Source organism: Manacus candei, unplaced genomic scaffold (assembly GCF_025592945.1).
Source record: "Manacus candei isolate 608988 ecotype Guabito, Panama unplaced genomic scaffold, ASM2559294v1 h1tg000028l, whole genome shotgun sequence".
NCBI lineage: Eukaryota > Metazoa > Chordata > Aves > Passeriformes > Pipridae > Manacus > Manacus candei.
In genome coordinates, this window is record NW_026138076.1 from 7,309,056 (window position 1) to 7,334,972 (window position 25,917).

The 25,917-nt window shown below is 42.0% G+C and overlaps 1 protein-coding gene across 3 annotated transcripts in view; it reads right to left on the reverse strand.

The window, feature by feature from the left end:
- BEND4 (BEN domain containing 4) overlaps window positions 1-25,594 on the reverse strand; it is a 30,933-nt gene extending 5,339 nt beyond the window's left edge. For all 3 annotated transcript variants that reach the window (XM_051790038.1, XM_051790035.1, XM_051790037.1), the window contains exons 1-3: window positions 25,154-25,594; window positions 16,356-16,922; window positions 4,026-4,117 (exon numbers count right to left, since the gene is read on the reverse strand). In XM_051790038.1, the coding sequence (XP_051645998.1) occupies window positions 4,026-4,117; window positions 16,356-16,922; window positions 25,154-25,517 (1,023 nt within the window). In that variant the 5' untranslated portion in view covers window positions 25,518-25,594. The remainder of the gene's footprint in view (window positions 1-4,025; window positions 4,118-16,355; window positions 16,923-25,153) is intronic.
- Window positions 25,595-25,917: the final 323 nt, after the last annotated feature.

Consider the following 25,917-nt stretch of genomic DNA (forward strand, 5'->3'; position numbering starts at 1 on the left):
TTGATAATTTCCACTTTAACAAGCGGGTTCAAAAGAGTTAAGAATCAGTGACTGGGTATATTATTTAACTATAAAATTTCTTCTTAATATGTTAGAATGCATAAGAAAGGTCTTTGAAGAGTGTGATCAAATGGATCATTTGATTGCAGCTGACAGTTTACTTCAGAGGTGACTCTTTTGGTCTATTTTTATAATAAATTTATTACTTCTGTAGAACACATCTGAAACTTGACAGCAGTTATGTTACTGTGAAAAATGTAAAGAAAATAAATAAAGGAACTATGGAAACTAAAAGCTTTATTATTATTAATGAATGCTGTATTAACTCCAATTATAGCTTTACAGAAATGCCACTGTGTCAGCTGGAAAGAAATTTTGCTTTTAACCTTCATAATTTGTGTGCTTCAACATTCCAACATTAAATGAATGCTGTGGGACTAATTATGGGGATTCCTATAATCCACACACATTTATAAGCCCTCTTAAGCCAATTGTACCTAAATTGTATTTAATTCTTGTTGCCCATAAAATGTTATAGTCCACGATTACCCAATTAATGTAAGATGGTACTGGTAATATACTTAAAATAATTTAAGTACACAAAAATCCCAAACTACACTCTCCTAGAGACTCATTCACTTTTACAGCTGCACCTCTTTATCAAAATGCATAAATCTAGAAGCCTAATTAGTAAACTCTTCGTATAGCCCCCGGCTTAGACAGGAACTCGCAGTGAGCCACAGAAACAAGGGTCTGGTGCTCATGGAGGCAATCAGCCACATGCTGCACTTGTGGGCAACCGCTGCAAAGTTCTCCTCACTTCCAGGCCTTTGATATCTCAAAGCTGTTTTAAGGACTACCCTTGCCTTCTTTCATATATTTATTATAACATCTTTGGAGACCGCTTGAGTGCATCTTTGAAGTTTCTTCTCAGGTATTTGCTTTTAATTTTTTTGCAAGCTTGATATATGGAAAATTGAATTTAGTGAGGACTGTGCTGAGGGGGCCATTAGATAATCTGTATGATCTAGAGTAGCAGCACCTCCCAGTGGGGTTACCATCACTGGGAGCTCAGCCTGTGTGACCGTCTGCTACTTGTTTGCCTTGCTGCAAGCTGCTGGCAAAGACAGCTATGGGCAAATCCAAAACTCTGCAAAGGAAGCCAAAATATAAAGGAAGAGATGGGCTTTGTCTGCCTGAGGGGCCACTCCTCCCAGAACAACTCAACACTTTATTACCTCTGAAGCTTGTAATCCCTAAGAGAAAGACCCTTTGCCTATAGTCTAGCTCTGTTATAATTTAGGACTTTCTCTTTGCACTTCATTGTCTCCTCATAACACTGCAAAAGGGTCAGGATCAAGTTCTCCCCCTTCATTCATGATACAAGAAGCTGCTTTAATTTTTGGCAGGTACATAAGCCCCTGGGAAGCCTAAGTCTAAAAAGCTCTGACATGAAGGAACATTACCTTCCATCCAGTCCAGCTCCTTGTCCTCTGCCAAAATGGTGAAGGGGCTGGAGGAGGAGGAAGAGCAGAGGGGAAGCATGGAAAGCTCCTTGGAGGTGTTTGTTATACTCTTATGCTAAAGCAACTATAAACACAGTATCCCTGAGGGAGCTGACACAAGTACTTCCTTGGTTTGTTCCTCTACAGCAGTATACAGAACCATGTGATACTCACGTTGGTACTTTTTTTTTCAGCACCTAGCTCCTCATTCCTTTTCTATAAAGTCAATTATTTTCCTACCTTAGATTTCTGAAACCTATTTTTTTCCTATTACAAAAAGCCTCTAGTGAAGCAAGGACCATTCTTACTGATACCAGTGCCAAGTACAAGCTGCAGCTAACTCTGTAGGCACTTTCTTTTAAGCCCTGGCAGGCAGGGATTATGCGATGCAAGCCCATTGCCCAGCGTGAGGCTCCAGGCTTGCTCATGTGCATTAAGGATGGATGCTCATATGTGGCTTTGCTGAGCAGCAAGCTATCCTAGAAGCTGTGTTTATGTATATGCAGCACTGATGGAAATACGGTGCAGAAAGGCCCAATGTCTAGATTTCATGAGAGCTCCCATTACTATTAACTGAGGAGAAGGTAATAAATTTTGTATAACTTCCTCAGCCTCAATTTTATAATGCTTCTCCCTTATTCCCCCTGAAATTTAGGATATTTTTCCTCATTCTTCTCCAAAGGCATGATACAGTGTTATGCTACTCCGTTAAACAATTACTGGGATCCTGCTACAGACACACTTTAATTGCTTTCTCTGAAAGAACAGTACTTCTGGGCAAAACATTCTCACTAAATATATGATGTGGTTTAGTGTGTCCAGCACTCATTAATCTAAAACAAACAGAAAACCGCCCAGAAATAAAATAAGCAGACCCCGAAGGAAGACCCAAAATACAAATGCCTTCATGCTTGTATTTGTATATGATTAAGCTCATGAATAAAAGATTAATATCTATGTGTTTAATTGAAGGAAAAACTATGTCACATTGTGACAAGCTATTCCTTGTGGGACGTTACAGAACAGCCTCAGTTTTTACAGTACTTGAAAATTTTGGTTAAGAAAAAGAGCATTAAAAAATGATAAATGAATCTTTGGAATATATTTGAGTGATAACAACTAACTATATATAAATATAAATATGTATATATCAATTTGCACAGGATAAAACTGAATGGAGGAAAAAAGTGATGCACACCCTGAACTGCTGCTAAATATCTTCAGCAAAACTTGGGTAAGTTGTACTATGTGAGGCTTGCACTACGTATCATTTATGTGCAAAGGGAGATCAGACTATACCTAAGTCTTCCCTCTTCTGATTTTCTTTCTGTGAATGGACAGTGACACATATACAAAAACATGCATAGCAAGGGTCTCAAATGCAGATGGTCTAAATGAGAAAAGTCTCAACAAACCCACTTAATTTCAGGCATTTTTACGAGCCTGGATAGAAAGACACTGGAGCAAAATTAACATGAGTTACACTAGATACAAGGACTCCCTGAAACAACATCTCAGCCTTGGCCATACTGATCTACATAACTGATCTACTCTGGCCTCCAACCGGGAGGTCTGGAGACACACCATCTACAACGCTGCTGATGCTTTTGAGAAAGCACGCAGGATCACTCTCAAGGAGAAAAGACAACGCAGAAAGATTCGTGCCCTGCAGAATATACCACCTAAGGAGTCTTTCTGCTGTGCCTTTTGCAACCGGATGTGCCTGTCTCGTATTGGCCTTTTTAGCCACCAGCGCGCTTGTGACGAACGTGGGTAAAGCCCTCCTCAAATCTTCATTCGTGAAGCCCAGCCATGATGACACTAGAGCTGATAGAGAGACCTATACATCTATTTACCTTCTAGAGAAGGGCAGGACTTAAATGTCCTGCTTTTTACTGCACCACTTTTAAAAAGGTCATAATTACAAAAATCCCCAAACTTGGCATCAAGTACAAAATTGTTCGCACTCAACATTTTGTTTGGGATCTTTCTGAAAAAAAAGAGCTCTCCACAGACTTGCAGAAGTCTATATTTGGGTCTGTCTGCAAAATGAAGAAAACATGTATTTTAGTGTTAACCATGTCAGGGCTACACACATGTGTCTGTGTCTGTGCACAACATGTTGGTAACCCCCACACATGGGCTGCAGCCCCCGTGTACCAGCAGCTGCCGTGTGCAGTCACTACCAGTCATCCAGCTACAGTTTTCACCAAGATAGCTCTAGCCTAAATTTTTATCAAAAAAATGATGTTTCTGAGAAAAAAATTACCTGAAGCAGAGCAAGTGTAGCTGTTCCTGACGGAGGGAGTTGCATATTGCTTAGTAAAGTCATTCTAGGTTACACTAATGATTAGTCTCCTCCATTTGGGGCATTACTGAAGCTAAGAATGACAGTTTAACAATAGATTTTACATATTTTTTACAACTAAATATATTATTTCAGTGCTTATTTATTTGCCAACATGTTTTCAATGAATTTTCAAACATAAAAAGGTGTAGCTTGTCTTCACTGTATACTACCTCAGTTGGATGGTCTGTTGGCTGTGGTACCATAAGCTGGTTGTGATGCTGAAGTACGGTCTTCAAATAATCTAAAACAGTCTGGCAGGGCACTGCATGAAACAAATTGCAATTATTGTATATTAGCTATATAGCATGAAATAGAACAACAATACTAAATCAAGCAGTGTTCTTCAGGATCTGTTTTGTACATCTGGGAGATTTATTTCTAACAGGAAATACTTCTTATTTTGATTTGTGTGGGTATTTCATTTAATAAATGTACAACAAATGTAATTCCTATTTATGTGACATTGCTTTTATTTTCTGCCCACTAGTTTTCAAAGGGTTTTTTCCTAGTTTGAAATTATAATTATTACAAATACAAATTAGGTCAGCAGTAACGATAATAAGAAAAAAAATCTGTAAATACTGTAAAAAGCCCAAACCATACAAAGGAGAAAACATTTCTTGGACCTAAATAATGCACTGATTAACATGTAAATATGCTGAAATGTTTTTTTAAACTACAGTCTGATTAACTATACTGAAGAGATTCAATGATTCATATACCTTAATATCTATTCCCTCTCTCCTCCCAAATTTGATATAAAACTAGGTGTTAAACAAATTGCTTTATTTCTCTTTCCCTCATCTTTCCCGCTTTCCATGCCCATCACTCTCATCCATTTCAGTAGTGGTACCAACATCCTATTCCCTTCTGTTGAGGTGAAAGGTTAATTAGGGATGATTCAATTATGGGTCTCTCTTAAGCAGATGCTGCCACAACTGTGATTAACTCTGGAGTATTTCTGAGATACAGCTCTTTTCTCCTGAGCCTGAAACACCACAGGAGAGTTACACAAAAACTTACACAAGTCAGTCATAATGCTGCATTAGTGTCTAAGGTCCCTTATCACTCTCACACTTCATACGGATTGTTTTTGTAAAACATTCAGACTTAATCATAGTTTCAGCTAAAAACCCAGAAGAAATTTTTTTTATTATTATTATTTCTTGGCATTCAGCCTTTACGCCCGGAAAAATGTGGTGATTTGGGCTTTCTCTCGAGCTAGCAATCTGAAAGCCAGCATTGAAATAGCTGAGAATGTCCATGCAAAACAGATTCTTTACTGAGGGCTAAGTGCTGTTACATCCAGCAGTGTGTGTGGCAGGACAGTCCACCCTGAACAGACCTAAAATGCAATAATACATACTATGCAGGCCATCATGCAAACTATCATGCCAGTTCAGCTGCTGGTGCCAGGGTGCTGTCTTGGTGTTAAATTATGCTAAGACCATCCTGGTTCACCAGACTTCGAATAGACATCCTTTTTTTGAAACAAGATGTGACAGATAAGCTAGTCTGTGACCTTGTAAGTCTGTGACTACCAGTCCTTCCCTTCGTAACTATAAAAGCCCAGTCCAAACTTCCTTATGGCAGATTCTTCCACATAGTTCCTTGAAGTGTGGAGGTTGTCCCGTGAAGCAGGGACGCCTCTTCATCGTTACTCCCCAGGGGTTAAGAGAAAGAGAGAGATCTGTCCACTGTCTTGTATGGTGAGTTATATCAATCTCTACTTAATGATTGTTTCTTTTGCTAGCTTCAATACAACAGCTTTAATATAATTGTTTTGTTACAGTGCACTATATTACTTTGTTATATAATACTCTACTAATAGATTTTTTAGCTGTTACACTGTGTAGTAAATAATTCTGATTAAGATCTTTCATCTGTTCACCTGTTTGTTAATTTGTCATAATAAATAATTAATTTATATAAATATATCTGTTTTGCCATCATTAAAACCCAGCAGACAAAGTGGTTTAATCATACCTCCATAACTCCTTTATATTTAAACAGTTAACACAATCTGAGGCTAAGATAGGATTCAGCTGCACCTAAACCCTTCTCTGAGAAGGAGTTTAGAAAGCAAGAGAGTCCTTTCTGCACCTCAAGACTCACCAGCAAGGCTTTGCTTCTTAAAACTTTGTCTAAGCAAAGTTTAGCATTCCACTCTCCCGTGACAGTGTGCATACAGAAGCCATGCCAAGTGCCTGATATGACGAATAAATTCCTACGTTATTGCACCCCACACTGACTTCTCTGTAATGTGCCCACCAGTGTATTTACTCCTGTTGCTGATTTTTCACACAGTAAGTAATTTCACTGCAGGCTATCCAAAGATATGTTTACCTGTGTTCTTCCAAAGGGATGAGGCACAAGTGAGATGACAGGAAATTATTTAACCTGTTGTGTCCCCAGCAGATGAAGTACAGCTCTACTTTAACTGTATGCTACTGATAAAATGCCTTCTCATTACCAGTGAGAAACACAAAAGTACTAAAACCTAGACAAAGCTTATAAAACCCTCTATCTTCATAAAAGCAGTAATGTTTTGGCCACAAAACTGTATGATTTTTTTATCACTGTAGTGACTTGAGGATGCTGAACATTTTTGACTTGTAATGCCATTGCACAGCACAGTTTGCTGTTGGTACAACAGCCTTTCAAACCTTCAGCCTTTCAAACACCAGGTGCTATTTTCAAATCCAGATTTCTTGGACTGCCATATTAACTGAAGCCTAAAAGAAGCCACAAAGAGGGGAGCATGAGGCAGAAACTCAAAGCTTTGGTTTTGTAACTGAGATACAGTCCCTCTTATGGCTCTGCAAATATTCTCTATTTCCTCCAAACCCTGCAGCAAACATAACTTTGTAAGAGCCTGGGGCTCTCAACTGTGAAGATGAATAATCATTTAAATGTACTAGCTTATTAATTTTGTTTATCTTTATCTTTGATGTGGTCTCTAGAGTTAACAAGATCATAATCCCAAGAGCTGATCTCTTATGCACGTTTCCACTTAGCACCAACATCACTAACAAGGATCTGTACCTACTGAAACCAAGGGGAAAGACACCAGTATTGAAATAACACTGGCTTGTTATGGTGTAGTAGAAAGACTGTGGGGAGGCAGTAATTTTCCTGCCCTTCCTCAACCTGAGGAAGTAATTTTCCTTCCTCAACCTTTTTGCCACTGGAAGAGGCAAAGTAAGCTGGCCTGCAGCAAGTGAAAGAGTAAGGTCTTAGCAGGAGCTAAAGGGTGAGGAGGAGGGGCTACAGGGCACTTGGCATGCTAGGGAAGGCTGGTCTTGCCAAGATGCTAAGCAGGACATGTGTAAGAGGTGGCAGGTATTTGCTGTTTATTGATCCAAGTTTTAAGACTTCATTGGCATTCTAGGCATCTGTATGTTGTAACAAGAGCTTATTTGACATGGCTTGTCACAGCTTTCTCTGCAGAGTATCCTAATTTCTAGTACATAGTTGAACAGTGAGTGTGGTGGCCACCAAATGTGCCGATGACAAAAGCCAGGCTGTGATATCTCAGCCTGAGCTGCCACACAGCACAGCGACTCTCTGGACTAAATCCTTCTTGCACCAGACAGCATCAGAGGGTAAAACACAGTACAACCCAAGTCATCATCTCCCAGTGATGCAGTTTCTACCCTCAGCTCGTTGTTACAGCGTGTACTGTTTCACCCTCAGAAACATAAACTTTATTTCAAGTCTGCATTTTGGTTTTTTTTTCTTTCAACTGGGTTTATAAAGTATTGGAAAAATAAATGGAAAATGCCTGTCGCTTGTTACATGCTTATAGTTGGTGGTGAAGTAATTTATTCATCTTCTCTTTGCTAAGCTCAACACTGACGTTCCCAAGGTGCTGGGCTCCTGCTAAAAGCAGGCCCTACGCCAGCTTACATGCTGGTACAGCTGAAGGCCATGGTGGCCCTTTTGGCCATGCTATGCATCAATACTCAGGCAGAAAATCACTGTGTCATCCAAAAGCCTTTCTCAGTGTACATTTCCCAGGGGCTGAAACCAAGTAGAGTGATGTTCTCTGTGCCTCAATACATGATAATCAGCACTGTGATTGGCCAAGTCTGTCACTTCGCATCTTCCTCATCCACTGCTACCTCTGCACTGCTTGCAAGCTGTGAGCAATGACTGTGTGCTTTCTTTCACGGATTAAAGTATTAAAGCATGGGCTGTGAACAGTTTCACAAAAATTTCCTCCAGAAATTCAACTGTGTTGTAGCAATTTCCCAGATACAAATATATTTGTATTTTTAAATCACTTTTTGTAATATGATGTAACACCCTGAATATCTGCAATACCCTCATCAATCAAAGTTTTTGTCTCATCAAAATCATATTTGGCCTGGTACTAATGGCATTATTCCCTTTTAGAACTCTATTAATTGAAGCTGGCATCAGCTGTGCAATTAGTTAGTCTGGGCTCAATATCAGGCCAATGAACCCACAATCATAAAGAACATCTCCTATGTCCTTTAAAAAAAAAAACCCAGACAGTATTTGCATCTTTTGGTCTTCTGTAGCATCCCAAATATTCCAAAACATATTGTTTTAGTTCCTGAAGGGAGTTGTCCAAGCCTTACAATTTTGAAAACATCGCACTTTGATAGCAGCTGCCTAGTTCTTTTGGTAATAAGTTGATGTGCACTAAAGGGACGAAAAGCTGGTGTACCCAAGCAGCTATCCCCTCCCGGCAGCCCATGCTGCAGCTCTCTTGGCAATGACATCTCTGTTCTTGAACCACTCTGTCCTATAACCTGGGCTGGAATCCACATCTCTTTATAATTTTCAGCAAGTCTGACAATTCTGGCTCTGACTAACAAGCTCTTCAGCTGTGCCCCCATTGGGAGGAAGATGGGACAGACAGCTGAGACTGCAGTCCCACATGAAGCTGCTGGTGAATGTGTGCTAACACCCAGAGTTATGATGGAAATGGAAAATATTTCTACCTGTTTACCATCATCATTATATTAGTGTGACTGCATTATTTTGCTCTTCACAAGTACCAAAACAGAAATACTCAATAAGCAGTTCCATATTATTGATAAAACCTATTTCCATCTGATAATGGTCCAATACCGTTATTAGCATGCCATATTTTTCCTTAATTTTGCCAGGAAAAGAAAGCCTTCTCAAGACAGTGCTCCAGGTTTAATTGTTATTATTAATTTGCCACTGATCCTAACTTCTGCTTTTTACTCATCATCATCAATTTCCCTCTAATCTATCTGTTATGTTTCTAACTGTTCCTTCATTTTCCCTCTAAGCTGGTTGTTTTTGTAAACAGCATGAAACTTTTCCTTCTAGATAGTCTTTTGGGGCCTTCAATAACATGCTTTTAATGTTTCCCAGTTACTGCCCACTCTTTTTTCTTTTTAACCTTTGCTTCTAATAATTGTTTCCAACTTTTTATGAAGTGCCAAGAACATCTTTATTATTGGTTTGGGCTGGGGTTTTGCTCATTATAAATGTTACTGTGCAACATCACTTGCACTGGTATCTGTCAAAATGAGGGCTCTCATTTATCATCCCCAAAATGTGGCCTCCCAGTGTAAAACACTCCAGGGCTGTTCATATTGCCAAAGCACAGCACTGTCAAGAGATGCTTAGGCTTGCTGTAAATAAGGTGCATCTCCAAGGTAAATAAAGTGTATCTCTGACCTCTCCCGCAGCATCAGACAGGCCTAGTGAGAAAGGATGGCTCACCCCCAGCTTGGCAGTATGTCTGCCTGTGGTGGCTTCAGCCCCATAAACAAACAGTATGAAATCTGGTTATTCTGTTCACTAATGAGATTATGTGCTCTGTAGCCGACACTGGCTAGTATTCCTCCTGGTGTTTTGCAGAAGACGAATCCCTTAGCACTTAAGACAATTTACCTCTGACTTGCCAGGAGGAGAATTGGGAAGGGTGTACATTTACATCCACCCCGCTCAGGCCAGCAGCTGTTAGTTAGGACTGGCTCAGCATTGCAATGTGTCCTCCTTTACTTGACCTTGAGCGATGCTTCTCTCCGAGTTCATTCCAGGGCATTTCTAAATTGATGCTCGACTGTCAAAAAGATGTAACAAATGATAGGGAACGTGCTGACGAACTACATGGCTGTGTGAATTTCTTACAACATTAATGGAGATGCCTTCTCTGCCTGGGATTTGGACAAGTGTACACGGCTCAGATTATTTTAGCTCATATGGTTTTTTTATTTCAATAGTCAGCTGAAAGCCAGCGAAAGCTGGATGGTCCATGAAGGCAAGTTGTTGAGCTGGAAAAACAACAAGGGGCAAGGAGAGATGGGGGTTAGGATCTCTGGAGGAACTGATCTCAGTGCTCAAGACCCTACAAATTTGGATGTTTGTAACTGGATGGTAAAATAAAAGCAGCAACCATTTCTAGTGAGAGCAGACAGAAGAAATCAAAATAAATAAAAGCAGCAACCATTTCTAGTGAGAGTAGACAGGAGAAATCAAAATAATCAACATTATGTATAGAAGGGTGTTCAAGATTTCCTAAAATGACCTACATGCCTGCCAAAAACAGGGAAGGGAGAAAAAAATCTAGCAAAAATCACATTACTTTTAAATCCCTCTCAGTAGTGTTTTCCATGTGGAGTGGAAAAACATTTAATTTCTATTAATCCGCATCTAAAAGGCCACTGGAGTTTTAGTTTTAATTTTCTTTAATTTCTTCCAGAAATAAGAATGTTCCCCTTCCACACGCCTCTAGGACGTACATCTCTGCCTAAACAAGAGCCGAAAAGAGATAAAGCAAGGCAGCTGTGCATCTCTCATTTAAGTGATACTGTCACATGCTCATGTGGCTTTTATTTTTGTTTGTGCTCCCTCACTTCCCTTCACTCATTAGAAGGTACTCCTTCTTATGCTCCCTTTGAACTCTGGTCTTCCCTGCTGAAGGGATATTGCCTGTAAAAACCCCTCTACAATACACTTCTACTGCTGATAACTAACAAGGAAATCAAGGAGTCCCCAGTGAGTGGGGACAGCCGTTTGAGTCACTAAAATGACAAATGTTGACCTGCAAAGGGCAAACCCAAGTTGAGACTGGGGAGTTATCCTTGCCAGGCTGAACTGCAGCTCCCCACAAAACTCCCACCAGGTCCTGCTCCCCAAGGAAGGCTAAGAAATCTGACCTCCCAAATTCTCATGAGTTTGTACCCAGAAGCGGGGAGAAAACAGATTAAAGCCCTGGTCTGCTGCAATTATATATCTCAGTAAGTTTTTGTATTCAGGCAGGTTTAGTAAAGTAAGCCAGCACCCGCAAGCAGCAAAGCTGTGCTGTCAGTTCAAAGGGGTTCTCGTGCCAAACACTGGGTGACTGTGCTCAAGGTTCTCTCTTCTCACAGTAACTTCACACTTTGAAGCTGAACAGCAGAACAAGGCCACAGATCAGACCAAAACATCCAGAACATCAAGGGAAACCAAAGAAGTGGTTAAATGTGAACATCAAGAAAAAGGACCAAAAAAAAGGACATGAAAAAGTGTTCATCATAACCCTTGATGGCTGCTTTATCTGTGCTGTGGCTGTAGTAGGCTCTTTGGAAATATGATGCTCTGAAAGTATAAAGGGGACTGGATTTCTAGTGAAAAGTAATATCTTTTATTAGATCATCCAATAGTCAGGAAAAAGAGTCAAGCCTTGGGCACACAAAACCTCCTGGAAAACCTGGTTGACTTTTTCAATTACGTTGATATTAACTCTACCCGTAAAACCCGCTTTGCTTTGGCTACTTGCAGCCACTCTGAATGCTGTCTCTACAGGTGATCAGCTCTCTACATTTGAGGATGGTTTCCACCCCCACCCTTCTGCTGTTTACTGTAGTATGTTCGCTGCTGGGCTAACGAGGCAAGAATAATCACTGCCTCGTTGTGCTTCATCTTACTTTTTTATACCTTTTCACTACTTTCAGACTGGTTTGTCTAAAACCATGCAGCAAAGCTGGGACCACCAGAAGGCAAACCCTCACTCATGATTTTGGGCCTTTCCTTTAACCACCTGGAAATATTTTCTTCCTTTTAGGTCAAAAACTGCAAGAAAATCATGCTGACAATAACAAAGAACTGCTTAATATCCTGATATATTAGATGGTCTAAATCCAGGTCTTACATGTGGTTCCACAAATAGGTCTTTAATTTCACTATTGGGAATGTATCACAGCCCTAGTAATTTCTATACAGAGGCAAAAGATTAGGAGACACTTTTATCCTCGTATAGATGGATTAATTTGCTCTGTTCTTGATGGTCTCAAAACCTTAAAGAGCCAATGATAACCTTGCCAAACTCCTTTCAGAAATCATCTAACGATAATTGCAAAACAAGAAAAAATAACGCACTAAATGAAAATGTTTCTCTTCAATTGAACTGAAACCTGAAAATGTTTGGTTAATGATTTTCCATAAAAAAATATACTGGGGAAACTGAAAAAGAAGTCATACTGCTCCAAAACCCAAAAACTGAAATATGAATTTTTCTTCATTTATTCTGTAGCTGGAACAATTAAGATTTCGCACAAATTTAAGTATTATTTCAGTCAAATCATATCTTTTGAGAAAAAAACCCTTGACCCATGCAAAAACCAAAATATATGCAATATTTTACCCATGTAATTGTTTTTCTGCAGTGGTGATCCCCAAAGAAAGATGCTAGGCTATAGGTAAAAAGATCCTACAGAACTGGAGGGCTTCTACAGCAACAGGGCAGAGTCCTGAAAAGGGAAAAATCTTATTTTCCATGTCCAAAAGCTACAGGAAGATATGTCTTCTGTAATATTTGTTAAAAAAGAAAAAAAGTCATTGCCTTTACATCTGCTGAGGAAACACGCTTCTTCTCAGTAGTGTCTTTGTGAGCCTTGCTCTGCAGAACCAGAGGCAGAGATGTATAGCGGTAACTATTTTTAGATCGCAAACTCTCATGGATTTTAAAAGGGCTTTTGCATATGGAAAGTAAAAAAAAGAAATGCAAAGTATTTCAGGAAGAGGATAAAATTATTCATATTATACACCAGAAAGGAGGGGTTGGTGCTTTTATAGTCTGTTGAGAGGGTTGCTAGTGGGAGCCTCAGCGACCATGGGGACAGCACAGTGCACATCACCACCGCCCCAGAGGGTCTCCTGCCAGCCTCATCGAGCAGCTCTGGCCCAGTTCCCCCAAGGATGAGAAGGAAACCACTATGTAAAAAATATCCTGCTCTTTCGGTGGCTTGGTGGAGACAGTATGGCAGCCTTCATGCCCATCTAGCTGCCTCCTCAGTTGCTTCTGCACCGCACTCATCTCCTTCCCTGGCCCTCTGGATGCCCAGCATGAGGTGGACAAATTCACAGGGAAGAAAGTTTGTCTTCCATCATGACTTTGATAGATGCGGGAAACACTCTGCAGAGGGATTTCTGGCTCCCTCCTGAGGCATGCAACATCTTGATGGGCAAAGAAAAAAAGGGCTCAGAGAATGAGTGTTGCTCCTATTTACACACAGAGTTGGGCATTTCAAGTAACAGAAAAATTTCTGCCAGCTCTTTTGGTAGTAGAAGCTCACTGGAACAAAATCAGCACTAGAGACAAAAATAATTAGACAATGCCTTTAGTTGATTTTTGATTAACTTTGCTCAGTGGTGGCTGTGGGACTGCCTGAGGAGCTCAAACCTCTGTCCTACCACATAGCAAAATCCGAGGCAGCTTCTGTGGCTCTTACTGCTTCTCCAAACACGAGTCACTTCAGATCTATCTGTATGTCACCCAGACAGCAACAGATGCATCTGATGATGATTATTTGTTGGCAGATGAAGTCCTACGTCCTTGCACATTTACTTTATCTTTGTCTGCTTCCTTTGATACACTGTTAACAAGGGGTTTCATTACTCCTGGGGCGTGTAAAATGACTATGATTATGCATGGTTATTGCTTTTAAAGGAGATGAAGGGTAACTATGATGACCCAGGTAAATAATGGCTGCTTAACTCAGGATTAATCCTAGCAAAATACAGGTGATCACAATGGGATTCAACTGACTAAGAACTAAAGAACATGAATATAATTAATGCCAATCAAAATGGTCTTATGGAAAGTAGATCTTGTCAGATTAACCTGATCGTCATTCTTTGATGAGATTATAGATTCACTTGAAAAAGCTGGGTTGAACAAGATAAGACACCTAGGCTCCTTAAGGGCATTTAACTTACTGCCATGAGTTAGCTGATTGCAAAAAGAGCAACACACAACATCAGTAGACTAGAACATATATAGATTAGGAACTTGCTACTGACAACTCAAGTATTTGTCATTGTGGAAATCATCATTAATAGATGGGTTTCTAGAAAGGTTCAACAGGGTCTAACAACCTCATTACCATTCAGCATTTCTAACCAGGACACAGAGTTAATTTAAAAAGAATAAAAAAACTCTGGATGATACAGAAATGGAAGAATTGGCAAACAGTGGGCAAGCATAGCAGGCAGAGCAAACTGGAACACTTAGTACATGAACACCGCCAAATACAAAGTACACACATCTAGGAAGAAATGTGCACAGAACGAGAAGCTCAGCAGCACGACCAATAGTCAACTGACCAGGGCAACCACGGGTAGGAGCAAAGAGACTATTCACTGTTGATCAGGCAGATAGGATTGTGTTGTACGCATTTCCAGCGCCCAAATTTTAAAGAAACGATCAAAAGGGGAGAAAAGAACTGCAAAGAAGTATTCAACTCATTTGAGGAGTTTCAAGAAGCTCTGTTTGCTTTGTTTATCTAAAATGGAAATTAAGGCAGTTTTCGGTCTCTAAGTACCTTCAATCAGAAGAAGTACCAAGACTTAGAGAGCACTTAATTTAGTGGAGCAAAGTATAAAAGTCAATGGCTAGAAGCTGATTTCAGGTAGTCAGACGGGGAAGAAGGCACATATTTTCACCAGTGTAATGAAGCACTGGAACCAAGTGTCAGGGTAAGAGGTGAAACTGCTGCTTACCAGTGTCTTTAACTCAGGACAGGAGGCCTTCTGGTATACTACTTGAGTCAAATGTAAATTATGCTTTAGTCAAAGTCAAAAAGATTACCGCATTCAGTACTGCATTCAGACTGAATGAAAGCTGTAGGTGAGATTACAGATCCTAAATGATCATTTTTGGTCTTACACACCTGAAGCTAGGATGCAGCAGGACTTCAAGTGCACACAATTCCCTTTGTCATGCAGTGTTTCCAGATGATGTACTAATCACTACTGAAACCAGTGAGAGTGCATGTGTTACGGTAACTCTAGATTTTGGGAGGGGTGAGGGAATTACTCTAAATTTTGCGTTTTCTCTGCACTGAACAATGCTTCTTATGGGATTTGTCTACACCCCTATGGACCAATGCCCAAAAGAAAAACACAATGTGATATAAATAATACATAATACATCACTGATAGCTGGGGAGAATTATGAAGACTGCTGCTTCCTTTTTGCTCAGATTTTTCAACTGCCCCTCCATATTGGGGCAGTAGTTGCTTACTGCCTTCTTTCTGCACAGTTAGCAGATTTCAAGTATTTTCTCTCTTGCAGTGCATGCTATATTACACGTTTTTCTGCCATTTAGAGATTAGTTCATTTAATTTTGCATGGATCTATCCTAAGCACCTCAAAGTCAGGTAGCAAAGGTGCAGCTCTCTAGTGTTTATACATGTCAGAAGTGTGTTGTAGGCCTCTTTTCTTTGCTAAATTCCAGTTTGCTTTTAGTATCACTATTTGAGGTGTATTTTCACCTGTGCTGAAAGTTGAGAAGATATGGTCCAAGATACTTTGCTCTTATCCAATACCACTCGTCAAGTATCTTGACACATCTTAACAGTGAGAAGTCCTAGGTTTAAAGGGCAAGAGAAGCTTTTTGCATAGGGGGTTTCTACTAGATTGGGTGTTTCTGTCTTCTTCCTCTCTCTCTCCCAGTGTCATGCAGGTAGTGCTGAACTGGAAAAATTATTGTTGAGCTTTTTTATTAGGTTTTATTTGAAGATGAATGGGAGGAGATGTATTAATCCTTCTCACTAAGCTAACAGCAATTTAAGAGATACTATTCAAGTTAAAAGCCAAATTTATTTCAGGTAAAAGTATGGATGTACCTTTGAATAGTTTCCTTAAGTAACCAAAAAAAAGAGGCCCAAAAGGGAATTAGTCTTATAAGCTGCAATGTTACTTAAAGAACAAGACAGATAATGAGTTATAAAAGCATATGTTTGAAATTACTGTGACAAATCACCTGATATGTGGAATTTGAGATTCCAAGTACATCCCTGAACACAGCTCACTAGTCTATGACTCGAGGTTTATAGGGATGAGTATCAGCAGACAATTTTCCACTGGGCACAGATAAAGGAATTTTGGCTGGAGACAAATACCAGTGTTCGAAATGACTTAAAAAATGACTAGAACTTGCAACAAACTATTACCCAAACTATTTTAATCACTGATTGGCAACGTTATATAGTAAGAGATTATTTACCTGGAATGCTCTCCAACTTTCTACGAAGTTCCTCATTTTCTTGTTGCAATGAAATTACCTCCTGTTCTAGCTCTTGACACCGAGGGCAGTAACCTTCTTCTTCTTCCTCCTCTTCCTCCTCTGGAAGTGTAGAAGACGATGGATGACCATGAGATTCCGATGTTGCTGGAGATGTCCATCCACCTAAAGTGTGTACTGGAGAGGTTGAAAGTGGATCCACATCTGCCAAATGGCTAAAATCACTTATTGATGAGGTGTTCTGAGAAGGGAAGCTCCCAGAAAGCAAATAGTTCTGAAGGGAATCAGTAAAAACTCTCAGAAAGGCTGAGGTTTGTTGTTTCTTTTGCATATACTGCATCTCTATGTCTAAAATGTCTGACGTCTGACTATGGACCATTTTCCCAAGCTGACATTGCTCTTGTCTTTCACTATAATTTGGGTTTTCCTGCTTTATACAAGAAATCATGGACTGAGAGTGATTGTTGTCCAGTAGTTTTCCACCACAATTTAAGAGACTTAGAACCCGGCTGCATTGTTGGGCAAAGGCATCCAGAATCATTCGACTCTCTGCAACAAAAGAAAACATGAATCACAGAAACCTAATGCAAAAGGTTATGCCAGGCAGTAGCAGCTAGATGAATGTACACAACCGTTTACAGTAGCATGCATTTTATTTCTGAACACATTAAAATTATGGCTTCTGCTTTAATACTTCTGCAACACTGTGATTTAAAACAATCCTGACTTTGTTTCTATTTTGAGAGTGCCCTTGTGCCCTTGCTGTTAATCAGAAATGCATTGTGATGATAGACACAGCTTACTGCCATCTTCTTTCAGAGGGATTAAGTCAGGAAAATGGGGAAGAAAATACAAATTCCATCCAATTTGCTACAAGTAAAATTTCAAGTAAGTACTTTTCTGAAAGTCTATTTCAAAATGCTGGAGAGCATTGTCTGTACATATTTGCAGGACTTTGCACCACATTTTCATCCTCTGCCCTGTTCCTCTCCAACAAGGCTTCCAAGCTTTGTTTTTATTCCTTTTCGGTTTTGCTGCAGTTGTTTCACATTGACACTTCACACAACCCACACCCAATTCTACGGACTTTGCTTCTGTTCCTTATGCTTTAGGTTCAAGATATGTTCAAGAACAATCCAAAACCCCATGTGATAAGCAAAAAACCCTCTTCTTAAATAAAGCAAAGACATCAAATGTACAACATGAAGCTCCTCTGGTCAGAGGAGGAATTTTTTCTGTCCTGCTGACCTCCTATGAGTTTGTGGGCAGGTCAGTATCACACAGTGGGCAGCATGTGAAGTTCTTCAAGATGCTCTGGATACGATCAGGAAAATCTACATGGAGATGTGCAGCAGTTTCTGGAGACAGCAGCTCAGCTCTGGAAGTAGGATAAGGATGCTGTATCTAGTCAGCCTTACCTCTAATGACAGGAGGTGTCACACCTCAGGGAGCAACAGCAGCTACAAGCTAAACCTACATAGTAGGACGATCTACTTCTGCAATGTCTATGTATATAGCCCAAGTCGCTGCAATGCTTCTTGGACTCAGAAAGAAAATGACCAAGACGTATGTAATATAACCTGTTAGGTTCCCCAATAAAAACAATGTCTTTTAAATTTCTTTTAGCTTATTCATAGCTGAGTTCCTCTAGGTGTCTAAACAGATGTAACTAACATTTTGCATTTGAAAAAAAGATTGGTGGGTTAAAGTGCTGCCAATTTTGGAGAGCACTTCTCAGGCAGCCTTGACTTTTAGAAAGTGATAAATGCATTTACTTTTGAAACCTGCCACAGATGCATGAGACTAAGCACCCCAGACCTTCATTTATCTTAACTTCATCAGTAGAGATGAAAACATAGCCTCATCACACTGATAACACATAAATAACAGAAACATTCAGAATTCAGGCCTTTAAGAGGTGGCACTTCTCACAGTACTTCTTCACAATCCAGAAGATACACTGTCTTGTGGAAAATCTACTTCACACTGAGGTTAGTACAGCTGGCCTGAAGAATATTTGAAACAACACTAATTTGCATTTGTACCATCTTCCAGATCTCTGCAAAGAGGACAGGGCTGAAGCAGCATACAAATGCTTTCAGTCTTGAACACAGTCAGAGGAGTCCTCCCTGGCACAAAACCCGAGGATGTGATCTCCTGAGGACTTAACTCTAAGAACAGTGATGTGAGGTGGACAGAGCAAGCCCAAGCCCAGTGCTGGGTCATGAGGCTGCCCAAGGCCAAGCAGGATTGCCCAGCAGCGTGTGAAGGACTGGACTGGCCTAAGGCCACTTTAAGCATCCTTGCAGTCAGCCTCCTGTGCTAAAGAGCCATAACACATCCCTGTAAATGGGCTCAAATGAACCAGGGCAGATTTCTCCAACACACCTTTGGTGCAAAGCATGCAACACCCTCTGTCCACACTACAAACTCCAAGGAGCCAAAAAATGCACAGGCACTGCCACTCCCTTTGCAAGTGGGTGCCAGTAAGGTGCCAGGTGCTCTGTAGCCTCCATACCTGCTGTCTCTCCCTCTCTTTTTCTGCACTAACGTTAAGGCCAGCTGTATTTAACTCTTACAATGCAAATAGCACAACAGACGTAATATAAATTAGAAGAATGGAACCCCAGTGACTTGGCAGCTTTCTAGCTGGGATCTGATAAACCAAGGGAAAAACAAGAAACTGAAGCATCACTAACAGTCTCAAGTTGTGCTTTCTTTGCCTTATTTCTTCCCACATTTCCCTTTAAAATTATTACAGGATGATATCGATTGGAACTTTGCAATCCTACTACAGAACAGTTTTTTCATTAATTTTAATCCTATAATCTGATTCCAGACCTAAAATTGTATTTCCTGTTTGTATTTTAATCATTATTGTTCCTGTTGACAAAACAGTTACTCGTTCTTTGCATATCCTTGTTACAAGGGGACAAAATATGAATGAAACAATAAAAAAGGGATTAGATTAATATAAGAGATGTTATTCTACTATTATGGTTTCTCCTAAAAAACAGCAAAAAGTAACCTGACATTCAAAATACTAGTTTTGAAGAATGCTATAATACACACTGACATCAGTAAAGACAAAATTAATTATTAGTTTTGTTGTAAAATGTAATGCATTAGGCACATTCCCTGTGATAATGGCTTAAAATGTAACTGAAATTTTATACAGAAATGACAGTATTGATTTAGTCTTCAGTTCAGTATCTGATCTACTACAAAGACACAATAACAGCAATTACTGGGTTTTTTTCTTAACTTCATCCCATACTCAAAGACATAAAAATGAGAGTCATGACAAAGCAGGGCTAGGTCACAAATGATTTTTTTTGTGGGTACCACTGGGCAGCAACAGCGAGGGACGCTCTCAGCACACATTCTGGAAACATCTGGCTCTGTGCTGAAGTGGGTAGCACTCTGAAGCGACTTCTACACCAGTTATAGTGCATGTATCCACAGTTTGAACAACCCTAAATGATAACTACAGTTATTTTTGTGATGGAGAAAAAATAAAAACAAATGCTGCCCATTTAGCATATATTGTAGAAACTGGGATTTCAGCTTTTACAGACTGATTGTAATTAGAAATGCAAGCACTGTGCAACATCTAATCACTTAAGAAATGACAAAAAGTTGTTTTTATGTGATTACTACTGAATAAACACCAATATATAATCCTTAATTGATTTAATGTAATGTATGTATTTTCTATGAAAGTAGGATTCTATTGAAATCATTGCACTGGACTAAAACAGGGTAAACAGTTTATTACAGCCTTATTGTGATATTCCTTTTCCTTATTACCATGCTCATCAACCACGTAATTCTAATGTCCCAGGCCCCACAGTCTTTAGTTTTACAGAACAGAACTTCTATTGACTTTAACTAGACATTTGCCTGAAGGTGGACCTGCTGGATAAGGTCCATATAGCACTAAGAGAGCAGGATTAAATTGCTGAAAGTATAAGTATTCGTAACTAGATTATTTGAGACTACAAGCAACCAGAAGATACATATGGCAAATCAGGTATCAACTCCCAGATACAGCATTCATCTTTACATCTTTTTCTCATTGATGCTGAACTACGGGAGTCTCTTAGCTATTCATCTGCCAGACTGAAAACAGGGTTTAGTAAGAGCAAATGTCTGAAACTCAACCTGATGAATTACACTAATGCATCAGAAAAGATGTCTGGAAAAATTGGCAGGTATAACTTCAGCTTTTCCTACACCTAAGTATCTTTTCAATACTTAGACCAGACAGCTTTATTAATAAGGCATTGTGTTTGGTCTCAATGGCTCTGGATTCAAGTTGTGGTTTTTCCACAGTTTCCTTGGTATCCTTGGGCAGCTGGTTTAAAAAGTCATCTTTGTAACTATTGAGTGGCTATGAATACCATACATTCTTCCCTGCAGGGAATGTATTCATTGGTATTTAATTTTCAGCAAGATTGTGAAGTCCAGGTTCCTTAGAAGTTTCAGTCATCTCACTCTTCACCCTAAAGTGATTCAGCCCTCTCACCTGATTATTTGTATTTCTTGATTTGATTATAATCATATTTTTATTAATTGAGATCCTGGGGCAGCAGCCTTGTACACCCCAAAGCAGGCTTTATCTAAGCATAGAGACTTTATCATTATGTTTTTAGATATGACCACTGCTGTAAATATCTACACTTGGGTCACAAAACCGAGACAATTTGACACCTCCCATGACTATGTGATGCTTTCTTGCGCATTTTGCATAAAGATCACTGAGACAGTCTGGCCATTTCAGTACTGATCTGACAGATCTACTTCCACATGAGGGCTCCTAGCTCCTCAGTTAAGGTCAAAACAAGGATCTTCACCTTTGCTGTTCATTTAACAAACTGTTTTTCTGTCTTGGTAGGACAGAGCTTTATTAACTGGTCATGTTAAATATGCCAGGTTGCTGGGACTGGTAATACCTCTAAGACAGCTCTGCTCTTCCTTCTCTGCTTTCCATGAAAGCCCACCTTAAATTTTAGGCCCCAATGCAAGGTCTACATCACGCTTTCCTAAGGAAGATGAGTTTCTTTGGTGGATTACGATACTATTTAATGTACATGCTACCAAAGACAAAGATACACATTGTCTTCATAGCAGGAAAATAATCAGAATAAAGGATTAATGTTTCATGTAAGAAAATGGGGCTTTGAATGCATCCATATGTGTGGCTCACAGCAGCAGCAGCGGTCAGAGTAACCACTATTCACTAGAGGAGAGAGAAGGGTTGTGTTGCAGTGCAGCATTTCTCGTAGCAAGATGACATTTCTCAGGCATGATTTTTCCCTAGATGATGGGACCTCAAGCTAGATTTTTCTTTGCTGTGGCACTGGGTGGAGAATACCTGCTTTTCCTCCTTTCCGTCTTCCTGCAGTTCTGATGAAGTCTGAAGTGAGGGTAGTCTCTTAGAGAGGGACTGAGGAAGAAACCTGTCGCTCTTGGCGAGAGCTGTAACCATTAGGAAAAGTTGCAAAAATATGGAAGCATCCTTACTTGTGGCTGTGTTTGAGGTGCCTGCTCCGGAAAGCAAACTTGGAGCTCTGAATCTCATGAGGCCAGAAATGCCATGGCTGAAGATTAAGAACCAACTGTGCTAACTGTTTAAGTTGCTGGCACAGTTAGGCATGCCAGTAATGGTGTTTTACTAGCCATATTGCTCACTGTTGCCTGCACAGGTGAAGAGTATCAGCAAAAACATCTCTGAAACTGAAGTGAAATGGGTGTCCCTACAAAACCATGACCTACAGCACTCCACTCCTTAATTCAAGTGTTTACATGCCAAGTGCCAGGGATAAGCTAATGGGAAAAATGTACAAGTCATGGATGGTGACTGCCTTGTGGAGAACGGACATGCAGCTGGACACCTGCTAAGAGAAGGATCTGTCCCTCCCTACAACAGCCACAACTTGAGATGAACCTCTGGCTAGGAGGCGTTCTGGGCCTCTGCCCCTTGGTCCTGTGGGAAACCCAGAGATGCTGGGCAAAGTGCAGAGTGACCATGCATGGAGCACATGCAAAGGGTCCCACTCCTCAGGGGCAAAACCCCAGCTCTGCCTCCCGAGAGGCATCTTGAGCTACTAAACTGGCTCACACATTTGTTAAGAGGATTTCAAGGTTCTGGTCAATGTGAGCACTTCACATACATACAGCTCTGGGGTCCCAACTAGCTCCTTGCTCAGCTTACCAACACTGTGTCTCCTCCAACAAAAGATGCATAGTATTACTCCATCACCAAGCAGGAAGGACCAGTGCATAGCTCAGGAAAGCACCCTTACCTCCAGGATTACAATACCCAGGAGGTCTAAACCTTGCCTCTTGCTTTATAGAATCACAGAATATTTTGGGTTGGAAGGGACCTTAAAGTACATTTATTTCCAAAGACCCTGCCATGGGCAGGGACACCTCCCACTAGACCAGGTTACTCAGAGTCCCATTCAACCTGGCCTTGAACACCGCCAGGGATGGGGCATCCACGATTCTGGGCGACCTGTTCCAGTGCCTCATCACCCTCACAGTAAAGAATTTTTTCCCATATATCTAACCTAAATTTCCCCTTTGAGCCCATTACTCCTTGTCCTATCCCTACAGTTCTTCTTCAAGAGTCCCTCTCTGGTTTCCTTGTGGGTCCTCTTCAAATGCTAGAAGGCTGCTGTGAGGTCTTCATGCAGGCTTCTCTTCTCCAGGCTTAATAACCCCAACTTTCTCAGCCTGTCTTCATAGGGGAGGTGCTCTAGTCACCTTACCTTTGTGGGCCACCTCTGGTAACAACTATCAGCCTCTGGTAAGAACTTGTACAAAATCCCACTTCCACACACTGTAACAAGTTTTTTGGTTTGTTTTCTCCTGTGCTGTTTCTCTTGGTACTTAAGTCTGAGCAAAGGGTACGTGTGGACCCATTTAGGAACCGAAAGTAAAAGTAAAGCCTGAACATACAGATGAAGGGGCAGGGACTTCAAAGAACTTCAGTGCACAAATGGCAGTTCCTCAACTATCTCTTTCTTTAGCACAGGACTGAATCAATGACAAACTCTGCAGTCCGCTCTAGTGCCTGGTTAGTACAATGTACACAGGCAGAAGAGAGTCCAAACTTCTGCTCACCAAAGCCCAGAGGGCTTTGCTGTGAATATGGCGTTGTATATCATCTACCAGACAGCTGAATGTTTTCCATGGTGTAATCTGCTTTTGTAAAGAAATGTAGGTGTTACATTTATCATCACTGTTTTGATTGTGAGCCACACAGAATACCTAAGTAGCACCACTTGGGCATTTCAAGAAGTAGTTTCATGAAAAAAGATGACCTTCTGCCACAGATCACAGAACTATGCGTCAGAGACGTGAATTTTCAGGCTAATCTATTCAAGTATTAAACTTTTTTGGTAAAGTACTTGAATTATTTGTAACAAGACATGATAAATTCCTCCAGTACACGGCTGCTTCTAAGTGAAAACAGGCATTAAAACATAGCCATATATCCTATTAACTAGCGTATCTCCCTGTTTAGTAAGGAAATGTCATCACATTTGTTACAAAGGCAAACAGCAACATACCAAAACAGGATCCAATTTTTCTAAATAAATAAATCAATGATGTGTCAAAAATTAACAGATGAGTTAATATACCCAATGTTATCAAAACCAGATGGTGCTTCATAATATTCATCCTGTTCAGTCAAACCCTGAATATATTCTGGACCATCAGTATATAAAATAGGATGCTGCTATTTGTGATGGCAAACAAAAGCAATCATGCCTGCCAAGCACATACTATAACAGGCAGCATTTCAGCTCTGCTAGACAGAAAGTAATTAGAATGCTTTTAATGTCCAAAAGAATGATGCTGATAGGCTGCCACAGATGTGTAGATTTATGAATATTTATATGGTGGTTTATAGCTGACACTTTTATCAGTTGAAGAAGATAAAATATCTGCCTGACTCAAAAGCTTGACAGTCAGGTTAATAAAATCTCATTAAAGAGAATGACCTATGCAATTATATAGGATTTATTGTAATTCATTTTTGATTGTACTCTGCTTAAAGATGCAATTTCCCATTTCCTGATGCCAAATTTAGGTTGCATATCAAGATCTACGTGGTTTTTAACTCCAAGCCATCACTAGAAGAAAGATACACGTTCAGCATCACGGTATCTTACACCTTTGAAGGAAAAAATAAAAATAATTTGATCTCCTGTTCCTCGCTGCATCTTACGAAAACGGTGCAGGCAAGCAGCCGATCTATTTTCTTTCTGTTAAAATCACCACCTCTCCATCAGCAGCCTCTCCATTACCAGCAGCTCCTCCGGCAGCCGGCCCCAGTCTGCCGCCTTCCCCGGCGGAGCGGCCGGCCCGGGGTTTCCCCGCCTGTCCGCCCCCCGCCCCGCCGGCAGCGGTGACAGCAGCGCTCCCTCCCGCAGGTGCGCACGGCCGGCGGCGCCCGCCCCGCCAAGTCCTGTGCGGCTGTGGCACAGCCCTCACCGCGACCCTTCCCCGCCCGCCCCGGGAACTTCAGCCGATGCCCGACCGACGGGCGGACACAGCCGCCCGTCCCGTGCCCCCGCACCCAGCCCCGGGGCGCCCGGCGCCGCCAGCCCCCAGCCGAGGGACCCAGCGGGGGTCAGCCCGCCGCCGGCCGCCCGGGAGAGGGGCGTGCGCGTCGGGGAAAGGGGAGCCCGCAGCCCCCCTCCCGCTCCTGCCTGCTGCAAAGTGCCCCGCGAAGTTGCGCGGCGGAGGAGAGGAGTTGCGGGTACCTGCGCTCAGCTCCGCGCCGCCGCCCCCCGCCGCCGCCGGGCAGGGGCCGTAGCGGCCCGAGGAGCTCGGGGCCGGCGGCGGCGGGCGGGGGTGGCCCTGGGCAGCGCTGGGGGCGGCGGCGGGGCGGGCGGGCCCGTTGGGGAAGGGGCCGTGCGACGCGTAGGGCAGCGGCTCGGCGGCGTGCGGGAAGGGCTGCCCCGCTCCGCGCCCGCGGGGCACCTCCACCATGGTGGGTCTCTCATAGCGCTTGGCCAGCGCCGCCCGCTTCCCGGGGAAGGTCTTCAGGACGCTGTAGGGGCCCCGCTGCTTGTAGATTTTGGGGGTGCTGGGCCCCTCCTCCGCCGGCTGCATCTCCTCCTCCATCCTCCGCCGCCTCCCCCGGCGCGGCGCGGCCCCGCTCCAGGGCTGTGTCTGCCGCCGCCGCGGCTCGTCTCTGTGGCACGGCGGAGCCCCGGCGCGGCGGGGCGCCGGCCTGATTGACAGGCGGCCGCGCCAATGCCTGGAGGGAGACGGGCGGCGACCGGCAAGTGTTTAGGGTAATGTCTGCTAATGGCAGCGGGGTGGGAGGCGGGCGCTGGCGGGGCAGCCACCGCCCCCGGGCCCCCTCCGCGGGGCAGGTGAGCCGCAGAGCGGGGGGCGAGCGGCCGCGGAGCCCTTCCAGCTCTGCTCGGCACCGCCCGGCTCGGCACGGCCGGGCCGCGGGGAACGGCCCCGCTCCACCCTGCCGAGCGCCGGCCGCCGCAAAAACTTTGTGTCCCCTTGG